This window comes from Podarcis erhardii (genome assembly GCF_964252035.2).
Source record: "Podarcis erhardii genome assembly, chromosome: 11".
NCBI lineage: Eukaryota > Metazoa > Chordata > Lepidosauria > Squamata > Lacertidae > Podarcis > Podarcis erhardii.
In genome coordinates, this window is record NC_138501.1 from 42,620,394 (window position 1) to 42,634,392 (window position 13,999).

The window sequence follows — 13,999 nt, forward strand, 5'->3', positions numbered from 1 at the left end:
ACCTCACAGTCCTGACCTGGATGGCTCCTTAAATCGCTGTCTTCGTCCGATAGCCCTTCCTGTGACTTGCCCAATTTATTTCAATTAACTAATTTTGATTGCCTTTAATTAATTAACAGTCTGCGAGGGTGGGAAGAGAGAAATCAGTGAAACCATCAGGCGCCTTTCTCACAAAACGACCTCCATCCTTTCGTTAAACTCCCCGGATTTCAAGGGTGGGCTTCTTGGAAAGGCTTTCAAGATTAGAAAGAAGCTGCGCCTCTTCCACGATTCCTCCTCCCCCCGCCGCACATTCAGATCCTAATCTGACAAGACTCCCAGACTAGATCCCTAGGCCCCTAGATAGCTCCTCCTTTGACAAAGAAATCCTCTTGTTCCCGTTCGCAGGAGGAGATTTTCTAAAAGTGTGTTTGTGGAACAGGGCATAGTCAGCGTGGCTAGTAGCCTTCGCTGCTCCTCTCCGTGAATTTGTCCCTCTTTTAAAACCCACTTGTTTTTAAGACGTGCGTGAGCTCCCAAATGCCTCCTGGAAACTTTGCTGTGCTCCTCCCTCCTCCCTCTGCAACCGCCGGGTCCTTCTGAAACAAGTTTTCTGCCCTTTTTAAAAGCAAAAATAAAACCTCTTTTCCTTTTTTTAAAAATAATAATTTTTATTAAATTTTTCCTTTTACAAATTCGCTATGTCAAACATTATTCACAAATTTCAACTTTTTGGACTTCCACCAGCTTCTCCACCAATCATCCATATTTTCCATTTTTACGCATTCTCTATATTTAGTATTGCCATTTAATATTATCCTTTCAATTCTATTTAATAAAACCTCTTTTCCTTGCCCGTCGGAAGTTGAGACCTCCCCGAAACCCTAGCAAAAAACAAAACAAAACCGCGTCACTCCTCAGCCTCCCTCGACGGCGACCGTTTCTCTCTGGCTGCTTCCTCCCCGCTGGTCAGTTTCCTCGAAGGGCCGCCCTTCCCGTCGAGGGGAGGAGCCTGAGGCGAAGGAGAGCCCCCACCCCCGTTAATTCAGGTGCCTCCGGCCCCCAAGTCGCACAAAGCCCCCGGGAGACGGAGCGCACGGGAGCACGCAAGCAGCAGCGCCCGCGGGACTCCGACGGGACGCACCTCTGCCGCGCCTCTCCCAGGCAGGGCTGGTGGCGTCGCTGCGCGGGCGAGCTCCTTGCTCTGTCCGGAGAAAGGTCACTCCAATCCTGGCCGCTGATCCTCGGCCGTCCGAGGACGACCCGGCCCCGTCAGCTTGGAAGGAGACGGGAAGGGAGGCTGGGGCCGAGAGCCGCTTAGGCTCAGCGAGGACTCGCAAGCCGCCTTCGCCCGCTGCTGCCCTCTGACACAAGCAGATCCCGACGGGAGTTGGTCGCCTGAGGAGCCTCTCAAATCCTGCCAGCCGTCGGAAGGAGGAGGAGAGGAAGAAGAAAAAGCAGGGTCCCTCCGTCGTGCTCTTGTTGGACGGCTGAGCAAGGAAGGAGCGCGCATGGCATAGGGGAGCCCCCGGGGGTCCTTGGAAGGGGAGGATCGAGGGCTGTCCTCCTCGCCCTCCCCCCTCCCCACACCAGCCCCCTGCCCTGCCGCCAGGAGAGCTCCATGCACCTGCAGCAAGGCTCCCTTCTGAACATGACCGAGGGCGGCTTCTCCCTGACTGGGCACTTGGTGCGGAGCCCCAGCGGAGGAGGGAACCCGTCGAGGCTCCACAGCATCGAAGCGATCCTGGGATTTACCAAAGAGGACCCCCTTTTGGGTGCCTTCCAAGCCCACGATGCCAGCGGCGGAGGCAGGCCTATGAAGGAGGCAGAGAAGCGCAGCCCCAGAGATTGCTTCTCCAAAATGCCAGCTGAGCAGCCTGGGCAGGGCCAGGAAGGGACCCCGGAAGAACACTTCGGAGGTAAGGCAGGGTGCGAGGGGTGGGTTTTTTGGGGGGGTGTCGGGTGTCAGGTGTCAGGTCATAGTCCCCCACTTACTGGAGGAACCCGGTCCTCCTGTAGCTGCTGGGACCAGTGAAAGTGTGTGGGTCCTTTGCTTAACCCCCCCCCCCACTCTTTGGAAGCAAGTTCGAATAACTTCCTCATTATTATTATTTTGGGGAAGTACTTAATGATTGATGTCTTATTATGTTTGATGTATTATGTGCTGAAAGCCGCCCAGTGTGGCTGGGCAAACCCAGCCAGATGGGTGGGGTAAAAATAATAACATTATTATTAAGAGAGGGGCGCATTTTTTAAATGTGCGCCTTTAAAATCAGTTAAGTGTTGGAGGGGATAACTGAAGAAGAAGAGGAGGAAAGCGTTTTAAAGATCAGGCATCTTTGTGAGACGCCACAGACACAATTATAAAGATCAGCTAAGTGCCCTCTAAAAACCCTACTCTTTAAAAATCCCAAATACAGTTAGCTGCCTTACACAGAGTGAGACCATGGTCCATCTAACTCAGTCTTGTCTACACTGACTGGCAGCCTCTCTCCAGGGCTTCCAAGAGGCATCTCTTCCAGATCTCCCAGCCCTGCCCGCAGATCCCGGGTGATGGTGATGCTTTTCAAAGGAGCAACCTATTGAGTGTGTCTTTGGCTGCTTGAGCAAACAGTGCCATGGGTGTTCTGTAAATTGTACAACTTTAGAAAAGGCACTCTGGCATGCAAGGGAGGAAAGAGAGCATTTCCCAGAGCACAGCATGGCAAATTAAGGCAAGCGCGCTGAAACTGGACACAGTCGCATGTCCCACTGAACTTAGTGAGGCTCCCTGCATGGGCTGTTAATGCGGCTGTTAATGCCATTACAATGGCATTTTATACTGAAGTACGTAGTTTGCTACCAACATGACCAAGCTGCAGGAGGCATGGAAGACAGGAGTGCCTGGCGTGCTCTGGTCCATGGGGTCAGAAACAACTAAACAACAACGTATGTTGGGGACCAGATTTCCCAGGGAGGGATTCTCTCCCTAAACTCATCTTCAGATTATTTCAGTGGGACTTGCTTCTGCGCTAAGGGTGCTGTTTCCATTTTGGGGGGAATAGCCTTGGAGCTTAGGAGACAGAGAAACATGGTCTTGTCCGGTTCTTCAAGCTTGTTTTCTTATCTCATCTGGGGTTGCCACACTTGCGTGGCTTATTCCCAAATGGATCCATCAAATGGCACGGAACCAATGGACCAATACGCCTATGAGCTGTCCATTTTATCCAGGAGTTCCTCTCTCTGAGGGCTCCCACCTCTGCTCACGTTAGGAAGAGCTTAGCCGGTGTGACCACCCTTAGAACACTGTGTTCCGTCTTGATCCCCACACCTCAAGAAGAGTTCTGTAGAGCTGGGAAAGAGTCAGACATGGGGCAAAAGCAAAACGATCACAGAAGGTGGAGCAACTCCCTTTATGACAAAGAGTTGGGGCATGATGAAGGTGTGCAAAATTGTGCAGCTTATGAAGAAAGTGGACGCAGAGATGTTTTTCTACATAGAACTTGGGGACATCCAATGAAGCTAAATCTTGGAACATTGAAAGTTCTTCTTCACTCATGATGGACTATATGGAATTGGCGGAAATGACTGGCAGAATCCGAGACCAGGGAGAAGAGTCGGTGGAAGAAGATTGGAAAAAAATTAAAGATTATTTACAGAAATATTGTAAAATTAATGAGCTTTAGAAAAATGGTGGAATGAAGTTATATGGCTTTGGCAGAAATGTTATAAGGAACTAGGTACAGATAGACTGTTAATGTATTAAAGGGGAAAAACAAGGTTAGAATATGTTAATATTAATTACAGGACAGAAAACAGAGGAAGATGGAAAGGAGTTGCTGAAACAGTTAATTGAAGTGGAATACAAAAAGGGAGGCGTGAGGAAGTCAATGAAACAAGTGAATGAAAGATAAGCTTGAAAATATTGGAAGTGTTTTTAATTGTTCTTGTTTTGTTTTGTTAATTCAATGTTTTATGTAGTGTTTTTGTTTCTGTTTTTGTATTGTATTATATTGATCTGTTTAATTCTTTTTCTTTCTTTTTGTAATCTTTAAACTCTTAATAAATATTATTTTTTAAAAAAGAAGAAAGTTCTTCTTCACTCAGTGCCTAGTTAAGGTTGCACTTCCAAAAGATAACAGCGAAGTCCACCAACTTGCGTGACTTTAAAGGGGACTGGACAAATTTGGGGAGGACATGGCTACTTGCCTTGTCGGCTATGTTTTTCCTCCACAGTCAGAGATTATATGCCTTTGAACTGCCTGGGAATCACAAGTGGGGAGAGTGCTGTTTCACTCCTGCCTTACTCGCAAGCTTCTCGTGGGCATCTGGTTGGCTGCAGTGAGAACAGGGTGCTAGACTGGACGAAGTGTAGGTCTCATTGTTTTCTAGTCCCACCAGCACATCAAATTCCAATCGCTTCCCCCAGGCTACATTGCACTTGTGTCATGTGGATCACACCCCACTTGTGAGCATCTGGCTCAGCACCATGGGAAGCAGTGGGAAAGCTGGCTTAGGCAGACTTTGCTCTAAGCCAGCAAGATGCAGTCTCAGACCTTTCCAAAGCAGATGAGCGATGGTCCAAAAACAGCCATTGGAGAATGGTTCGGAATGGACTCTGTTTTACCAAGGGAATAGTACAATGCTGGGACGAAGGGGAAGGGAAGCATCAAGCTGTGCAGAGCAGTTGTGTGGATCAGCTTCCATTCATTTAGATTTTGATAGAATATTAATAACTCATAATAATATATAAATGACCAAGACCATGTATCCTTGGCTGCGCACAGAGCTGCTGAGTTCAGCATAATTCTGAGCAGGCATGCACAGGATTGCTCCAGTCCAGATCAGAGCTAACGGGACTTCAAAGCAACGAAATCAATGGCAATTTGCATATACGTAATAGGTTTTAGGATCCAGGGCAAGGCTGCAAAAGGCAGAAACAGAAGCAATATCAATGTTGCTTTAAACACTGGAAGCAATATCAATGTTGCTTTAAACCCCCTGCACCCCCCACGCTACGCCACTGTATCTATCATCTATCTATCATCTATCTATCTATCTATCTATCATCTATATCTATCTATCTATCTCTATTAGTTCTCTGTGAAACCAGCTCAAAATGTTAAAACAAATCAAGACAAGAAGTCTGGATTTTTTAAATTTGGAAGCAAATGGTGTTGAAATCAGTGGTATATTTACGTTCACTCAAATGTGCTTAGCATCAGGTAGACATGCTGGTGTGAATCAGCTTGGCTGCCCAATCCTATGCATGCCTACTCAGAAGTAAGTTCTACTGATTTCAATGGGACTTACTCCCAGGTAAGTGTGTACAAGGTTACAGCCTTAAATCCATGAGCTCTGGCTCCATTTGTTGGTGGGTTGCCTCACCTCTCCTTCTTCTCCCCCCCTCCCAGACCCCTACTGCTCCAAACGCTCAGAGGAGTGCTTGAGTCCAGAGCTGGCCACTTGCAACAACAGCGACGGCAAACTGTCTGATGAAGACCAGCCCAAGAAGAAACACCGGAGGAACCGGACAACCTTCACCACCTACCAGCTGCACGAACTTGAGCGAGCCTTCGAGAAATCCCACTATCCTGATGTCTATAGCCGAGAGGAGCTGGCTATGAAGGTCAACCTACCTGAAGTGAGAGTCCAGGTAAAATGGCAGGTGGTCTTCTCTTCTTCTTCCTCCTCCTCCTTCTCCATCTAGCCACATGGTGAAATCTTGGGCAGTTAATCCTCAGGTTCTTATCTTCATTAGAAGACCTCAGTCAAAAGCAGCCTTTCCCTGCTAATCCAGTAAAAGTCTCCCCCACCCTGGATATAATTTCAGACTTTGCATACGTAGTAAAGGATTTTCCTTAATCTGCCTTTTTTTAACACTCCAGACCGCAATCTCTCTCTAATTATGAGTGTTTAGTTTCAGATACTCTGGCTAAGAATTCTCCTAATCATGCAATGTCCAGCACAGGAGAAAGGTGTTGGTTGGTTTGTCGTCGTTTTGGTAGATTGTGCAATTTAGAATATCATTTACATTGATGTATGTGTTTTTAAACTTATTGGAAGTTCCCTATTTATTTATAGGGTACCGTAGATTTTGGAGTAAGAGAGGGGGAGACAGAAAAGGAAAGGAGAAACTATAGTAGTAATAATAATAATAATAATAATAATAATAATAATCACCTTAGGTTAGTTTTAGTTTCCCAAGTATGTGACAATCAGGATTAATTTTCAAATTCTTTGAATGCTCCAGAAATAGCATGTGCAATTGGCACCTCTTTCCATGTTCTTCCTGCTACAACCCTTTGCATGAAACTTAGAGATTCGTTAAACAAGAACCAGCTTTCCTGCAATGTTTGAGTGAATCCCAAAGTCAATAGTGGTGATCTGTCGTGGAACAGCCCCACTGAAGAAGATAACGATGGTTACCCAGACCTTCTTGCGGGTTGCAAAGGGGTCCCCATAACAGTTCAAGCTTCAGGACCCCCCAAAATGTAGGTCCACCACTGGCCTGCAATATAGAATAATAATATGTCATTTGAAATACAGCCTTTGTAATCGGCACCTTAGCATCTAGCAATGCCCACAGAGAGGCAGGCTTTTCAAGTTCTTTTTGTTCATTTTCTTGCTTCTGAATTTGAATTTATTGCTCCATGTAGCCTCTAGCAGCACTGCAAAACTGAGAGCAGGGTTTCTTTTATTACCTGCTTCCCCTTTTCGGTGATAAGCTGTGGATGGGAGTTCAGGATTGCTTCCCATTTAAAGTCACACATCCCTTTAAATTTCCCAATGCAGCTGTAGATGTCAGCTCACTTGGTCCCCAGTCCTGGTTTGTCCCACTACTTCACCTGCTGAACGGCACACCTGGACAGTGCTGGATTACCAAACAGGCACAGTAGGCACCGGTCCGTCGGCCCTGCAACTTTTAAGGGCCCTGTGACAAACAGATCAAAACAACATTGATTTGATCTTGAAAGAAAATTGGAACCAAGCTTTCTTAGTTGAATGTTATCATACTAGAGCAGGAGACCCCGAGATTTCAACTGCCTCAGGGTTTAATCCAGCACTACACCTGGAGACCTGCTTGCTACAGCAGCTAAGGAAGGGGGAAGGCAACAGAACTGGGAAGCCAGCAGGTGAGAAGGCCCACAGCTGCCTCCTTTCCCGTTTCACGATAAACTTAAAGGCATGCGCCCAGTGTCCGGGGGGAGAGGTGGCCGTGCTTCATCAGGGCTTTGGTGTAAACCGAAGCCCATTGGGCCACCCCATTGGCTGAAGTGGAGGTAGAACTGATGTGCACCTTTTGTGCACATGGAGCTACTCACTCTGTCCTGGCTCCAAGACAAAGGGCAGTGCTCCCCTTCCTGATATGTCTAGACGCCAACTGGACCAGCGGTTGAATTTTCCTGCAACACTGTAGACGAGAGAATGTCCTTCACAGCACATTTCTAAGCAGGAGCCCCATGTTGTGAATCACCCTGAGATCTACAGATAAGAGGTGGTTTACAATTTTTTTAATAATAATAATAATAATAATAATAATAATAATAATAATAGTAATAATAATAATAATAATGGGGCACACTTCCAGCAACTCCTGCAGCCACGCTGGTGCCCAACATATTGCTCTGCTTTCCTTTGGACCCCATCAGCAAGGCTGAGAGGAGAGATCTGACTTCTGGGCAGCCCAGGACCTCCATACACACTGCCCAAGCTTGCACCCTGAACAGGCCACTTCAGTGCTGCTAATGCAGCAGTTTGACTTCACCCTTGGAAGCACACTCCATTGTCTCCTGAGACAGATGGATGTCAACAGCACTGTGTGTCACACACAGCTCTGCCTTCCAACATCTCATGGTCCCTCTCCACCTCTTAGCATCCAAAAAAGTCACTTCAGTCTACCTAATAGTTGGTTCGGCCCCATCTACGTGCAGTAACACCATGTATGCGTTGTGGTGCCCATAGGACTCTCGTGTATTCTTCCTTCCTACCCCTCCTTTATTCAACATAGTGCTAAGTGGGGTATGTGTGCATGGAACAAGGTCTGCTTGAGCACTGAGACTTCTAGCCCCACATACTGTTCCTGGTTTCCCCCATCCCAACCCTCTGGAGCAGATTTAGGGAGCATGCAAGAGGACACATAACAGCAGAAGAGCAGGATGTCCACTTGTGCAAGCTAGCAGACCTTATTCCGTGCATGCAACCATTGACTTGAATCCTGTCCCATGTGTCCAACTTTGCAGCCTTTTCTCTGAAGGGCTGTTCAGTCCAAGCTCAGTTTGAAAATCTTTCGGAAGTGGACCAAGAAAGGCCTTGAAGTTGCCCATCAATAGTTAGACAGCTCAGACAGCAGGCTGAGCAGGCATAGGTCACTTCCGCACTGCGGTGAGATGCATTGAATACTTCTATTGAAATTCCAGCAATTATTTCTAAATGTGTATCTATGCATATAGAACAGCACGTGCACCTTTTATGCAGATCTTTCCCCCTCTCTTGTGGTGATGCATAAGGAGCTGCTCTGTGGGGCGGGGGGAGAAGGGAGGAGCCCCTTGTCTGCTCCCCCATGTTCTCATTGGCACAGCCTCCCACATGTTGGGGGCTGAAGTTCTGGAGAAGGTTAGTTTGCTGTACTTGAGAAGACTCCCACCCCACATCCCCCAGTGAGATTTAGAACCCTGATCTCCCAGAGTTCTAAATCTGGCAGGGTCCTGCGCAAGTGAATGACAAGCAAAAGCATATATATTTGCATTGCAGCAACCAGCTAAGCTCTTTACGGTACCCGTGTTTTTCGCTAAATGAATTGCATTGTGAGAGCCTAACTTGTTTAGAGGAGGTTATGAAGGATTGCTGAAGAACTTTGCGGATGAAAGCAAGAGCCCCTTGATACACCCACTTCACAGAAATTGAGGGGAAGTGTCAAGTAGCAATATTTACCTCCTTATCGCATCGAGATCCTATTGTGGGTGGATACATATGGAGATATGTTTTTTTCCACCAAGGACTTAAAAGTACGGCACTTAACCTTAGCTGGATCCCACCAGTTGTAGAGTGTGTTGCAAAGAGGTGCGTTCTCATGCATGTGTGAGTCTCCACCTTTGCGGCTTCTCAGAAACGTCAGTTCCCACCGAAAAGAAGAAAGTTGGAGATTTCTCCCCCACCCACCTGCTTAATTGTAAGTGGGAGGTTTTTCGCAGGCTTAATGAAAGCTGAATGATCTGTAATCCCTGGATCACGAAAATGTTTGAGAAGCCTGAAATATTTACTAGTCATCTGTAAAAAGAAGAAGGAAAAAATCTGGGAGGGCTTCCAAAAGTGTGTGTGTTTGGAAAAAGCAGCCTCCAAAAACCAGCACTAATTTTATCCCTTCTAGTGGGTAATGAGAGCAGATTTGGGTTTATGGACTAAGGGGAATTATTTGATGGGGAGCATGAGACAAAATTGCCTGCAGGGGGTTTCTTTTTTAACCTGTCAAGTTTGAATTAACTAAGGGAGCTCAGGGCTTGGTATGGGTTTTAAAGGATTTTGGCCAGCATCTAAACTCAGAAAGTATATGAGAGAGAAGCTCATTTTCTTTGGGCAGTCAAATAGTGCTGGTTGACTTTCAGTGAAAGGCAGTTGGAAGGCAAAATTCTACTATTAAAGCACCTTTGGGATCTCATTTACTTAAATGAAAACAGGGTCCAGCAGCACCTTGTGATTATTTAGGCTTCAAGGCAAATAACTGTGATTTGGCTGTTTACTTATGAGCTAGGCCAGTTTCACAAGTCTCATTTAATATACAGTGGTACCTCTAGTTAAGTACGTAATTCGTTCCGGAGGTCCATTCTTACCCTGAAACCGTTCTTAACCTGAAGCACCACTTTAGCTAATGGGGCCTCCCGCTGCCGCCACGCAGCCGGAGCACAATTTCTGTTCTCATCCTGAAACAAAGTTCTTAACCCGAGGTACTATTTCTGGGTTAGCGGAGTCTGTAACCTGAAGCGTATGTAACCTGAAGTGTCTGTAAATTGAGGTACCACTGTACAAGAGATATATTTTCACATATCTGAAAACTCATGATTGAAAATTGCATGGAATGTGCATTTTCATCTACACCCGACTCTGCGGTGGCCAAGTTTATATATACACTTTTCAATTTTTTAAAATTAATTTTCCAGATTATTACAAATCAAACCAATTTATATTAATTTAATACATTTTCTTAAAATCAAGTTTCCCACTGCTCTTCCAAACATATGATCATCATCATTTCCTCACATAGCCACATCATTTCTTATTTAGAGTCTAGTTTACATCCTTCACTTGCCGTTAAACCATTCTTCCAGCTGGCCACTTTTTTCACCTTACAAACAGCACCTCGGTTACATCTTATAAATAAACAATCCATTTCACAATATGCATTGTTGTTCCGGACCTGGTATGCTGGGAGAGTTAATTACTATCCTCCATTGTTCCTCTTTCCGAAGTAACAAACAGAATAACATAGCATCAGCTACACCAGGCATAGGCAAACTTGGCCCTCCAGATGTTTTGGGACTACAACTCCCACCATCCCTAGCTAACAGGACCAGTGGTCAGGGATGATGGGAATTGTAGCCCCAAAACATCTGGAGGGCCGAGTTTCCCTGTTCCTGAGCTACACACATTCTTTTCATTATATAGGGGAGGACAGGAAAAAGGAGACCATTTGAAAACCATAAGAAAGCATAAGAAAGCACAAATCACCTTATACTCCACCTTCTTTTCCCAGCCGTTGAAAGGATTCTCAAGCTTCAAAGAAAACATTCAGATACCTTCAAAAAGCCAAGCCCTGTCCTTTTGGCAGCTGACTGATTGCAGCCTATTAGCATATGTCGGTCCAAGAGCACCTCTTGATTAATGCCAAGTGTCCGAATTATGGAGGAACAAACCACAAATCATGCTGGAGACGGAGGATCATCCATGGCAGGGACACACTCCCAGGTCACACACCCCTCTGCCTTTCAAGTTGGCAGACACGGGCTTGAGTGGCACAGCGGGATGCAGTGAGCTCCCCAGACCCCCCCCCCTCACTGGGGAACAGAGCCAGGATTTGTGCCTCATAAATTTTGGTTTCCTCTGCCTGAACCTTTTCGCTGCTCACTGAAGGACCCCTCTATTGCAAGGGCTGCCTGGTCCAAGTCCAGGTTAACGAAGCTGCAGGAGGGAGAGCGGGAGGGGCTCATCAACAGTTTAACACCTGCATGGATGACTGAATCGGCTCACAGCTCACCACATCACAGCTTTTCCTGAGCCGTATCCCTGAGCTGCATTATAGGTAAAGGTAAAGGGACCCCTGACCATTAGGTCCAGTCGTGGCTGACTCTGGGGTTGCGGCGCTCATCTCGCTCTGGGGTTGCGGCCGAGGGAGCCGGTGTACAGCTTCCGGGTCATGTGGCCAGCATGACTAAGCCGCTTCTGGCAAACCAGAGCAGCACACAGAAACACCGTTTACCTTCCCGCCGGAGCGGTACCTATTTATCTACTTGCACTTTGATGTGCTTTCGAACTGCTAGGTTGACAGGAGCAGGGACTGAGCAACGGGAGCTCACCCCATCGTGGGGATTCGAACCGCCAACCTTCTGATCGGCAAGTCCTAGGCTCTGTGGTTTAACCCACAGCGCCACCCACGTCCCTATACTTCCCTATACCCTGCACTAATATTTCTGAAAAGCTGCTGATTGCTTTCCTAAGAGCACTTCTGTATGGTATGCCACTGTCATACTGAAACCCTGCTCACAATTAAATTACAGGGGTTGTAATTTGTTATGGTGAACATCCTATGTTCTGAAGAAGTGTGCATGCACACGAAAGCTCATACCTAGAACTAACTCAGTTGGTCTTTAAGGTGCTACTGGAAGGAATTTTTTTTATCCTATGAGCACTGCAGCTTGCCAGATGAAATGACCCCCTCCTGTCCTCACCCTGTGTCCTGTTCTGGGGTTCTCCCCATTCCCCCCCCCCCCCGAGCCAAATTCAGGGGGTGAGAGGAAGGAGAGAGAGAAAGCCCCATTGCACAAGCAGAGGTTCTTGCACCAGGTTTGCACTGATGGGACTCCTTGGGTGATTCCTTGCTTATTGTTTCCAAATCTGCATCTATGCCTATAAATTAGCACATGTGGATTTTAGGCTAAATCATGTTTCCTTTGCATTCTCATTTTTTGAATGCATTGTCACTGGCTCAAGGTGGCCAGTGTTGATGTGTGTATGATGTCTTTGTGTGAGGGAGATCAAAAGCAGGAGAAGCTTCCATGTGTAGAATGTTGTTGTTTAGTCGTTTAGTCGTATCCGACTCTTCATGACCCCATGGACCAGAGCACGCCAGGCACTCCTGTCTTCCACTGCCTCCCGCAGTTTGGTCAAACTCATGTTGGTAGCTTTGAGAACACTGTCCACTATCTCGTCCCCTGCCATCCCCTTCTCCTTGTGCCCTCAATCTTTACCAACATCAGGGTCTTTTCCAGGGAGTCTTCTCTTCTCATGAGGTGGCCAAAGTATTGGAGCCTCAGCTTCAGGATCTGTCCTTCCAGTGAGCACTCAGGGCTGATTTCCTTAATGGAGAGGTTTGATCTTTTTTTATGTAGAATAGGATGTCTCTATTTTCATCTGAGAAATGTTGGAGGGTATGTGTCTGCTTTGTATTTATGTGGTTTTCCCTTTTCCCTTTAGGTTTGGTTTCAGAACCGGAGAGCCAAGTGGCGGCGTCAAGAGAAGCTGGAGGTGACATCTATGAAGTTGCAGGATTCCCCCATCCTCTCCTTCAACCGCTCACCTCAGCCCTCTGCCATCGGGACCATCGGCAGCAACTTGCCCCTGGACTCGTGGCTGAACCCACCCATGCCCAACACCAGCCCCCTGCAGACGTTGCCAGGATTCGTGGCTTCCCCACAGAGCCTCCCCAGCAGCTACACCCCTCCCCCTTTCCTAAACTCTCCCCCCATGGGACACACCTTGCAACCCCTAGGAGCCATGGGGCCTCCACCGCCTTACCAGTGCGGGACAAACTTTGTGGACAAATTCCCGCTGGAAGAGGTGGACCCCCGCAACACCAGTATTGCTGCGCTGAGGATGAAGGCAAAGGAGCACATCCAGTCCATTGGGAAACCATGGCAGACAATATGAGGAGGGAGATCTCTGGCCCATGTGGTTTGTGAGAAAGGCTCCCCTTGCTCCACCTTTGGAAAGAGGTCTCATCCCTTAGATCTTATCTTCTGGACAGATAAGCAAAGACTATTGCTGTTAAGAGTGCCCCCTCATTCTGTGTTGTAGAAGGGACTTGAGCATTAAACAGAAATCGTTCTGCACCTACCTACCTACCTACCGACCAACCCCTTAATCCTCCAATTTAGCCACTGCAATCTTTGTGTTCTTCCCCACCTTTGGCACAAGACTTAGGGCTTGGTTCTAGCTTTGCTTTGATTGTTGTATTTCTTCTTTTTTTAATGATCTAATCATCCAATATCCCTGACTCATTGGCTGGATTACAGTAGAGGTGACGAAGAAGCAGGAAAATGTTGTATCCTTCCTAGGGACGTTTTGTAACATTAAAGCACACATATTTTCAGACAGGACGCTGGGGTTGTTAATTCTGTATCTATTACTTATGGTTTGTTAATTCTAAATCTGTTCACTGTGGTTTGCAGCAGCCCTCTGGACCATCAAGGTTTGGTTTTAGTAACCTAAATCAGTAAGCAGATCATCACATATTATTATTATTCATTCCATTTCTATACTGTTTTATATTTAAAGGGGGGATGGACTCAAAGCGTTTTACAACACACTAAAACACCAAATAAAACCATGCAGGAGAAAACGTGACTGAATAAAGTCAAATATAAAGTATACACCCAAAGCAACATTAGAAGGAAACTAAAATGTTATATGAAAGATTTCAAAATAAACAATTGCGAAGGAGGTCCGCTACAGAATGCACATTTAATGCAGAAAAGTTAACAAAAAAAATATATCTTAAAACATTTCAAAAGAAGACACTACTAAAGGAAGTCAAATATAAAATGCACAT

At 46.5% G+C, this 13,999-nt stretch overlaps 1 protein-coding gene across 3 annotated transcripts; it reads left to right on the plus strand.

The window, feature by feature from the left end:
- The first annotated feature begins 1,080 nt into the window (after positions 1-1,080).
- RAX (retina and anterior neural fold homeobox) lies at positions 1,081-13,523 on the plus strand. Of its 3 annotated transcripts, none has more exons than XM_081880831.1 (3): positions 1,081-1,898; positions 5,373-5,614; positions 12,646-13,523. In XM_081880831.1, the coding sequence occupies exons 1-3, from the start codon at positions 1,601-1,603 to the stop codon at positions 13,096-13,098; spliced, it is 993 nt and encodes a 330-aa protein (XP_081736957.1). In that variant the 5' UTR covers positions 1,081-1,600; the 3' UTR covers positions 13,099-13,523. The 3 variants fall into 3 exon arrangements, with proteins under 3 accessions (XP_081736957.1, XP_081736958.1, XP_081736959.1); XM_081880832.1 differs by having other exon boundaries at positions 5,373-5,602; XM_081880833.1 differs by having other exon boundaries at positions 5,397-5,614.
- The last annotated feature ends 476 nt before the right edge of the window (positions 13,524-13,999 follow it).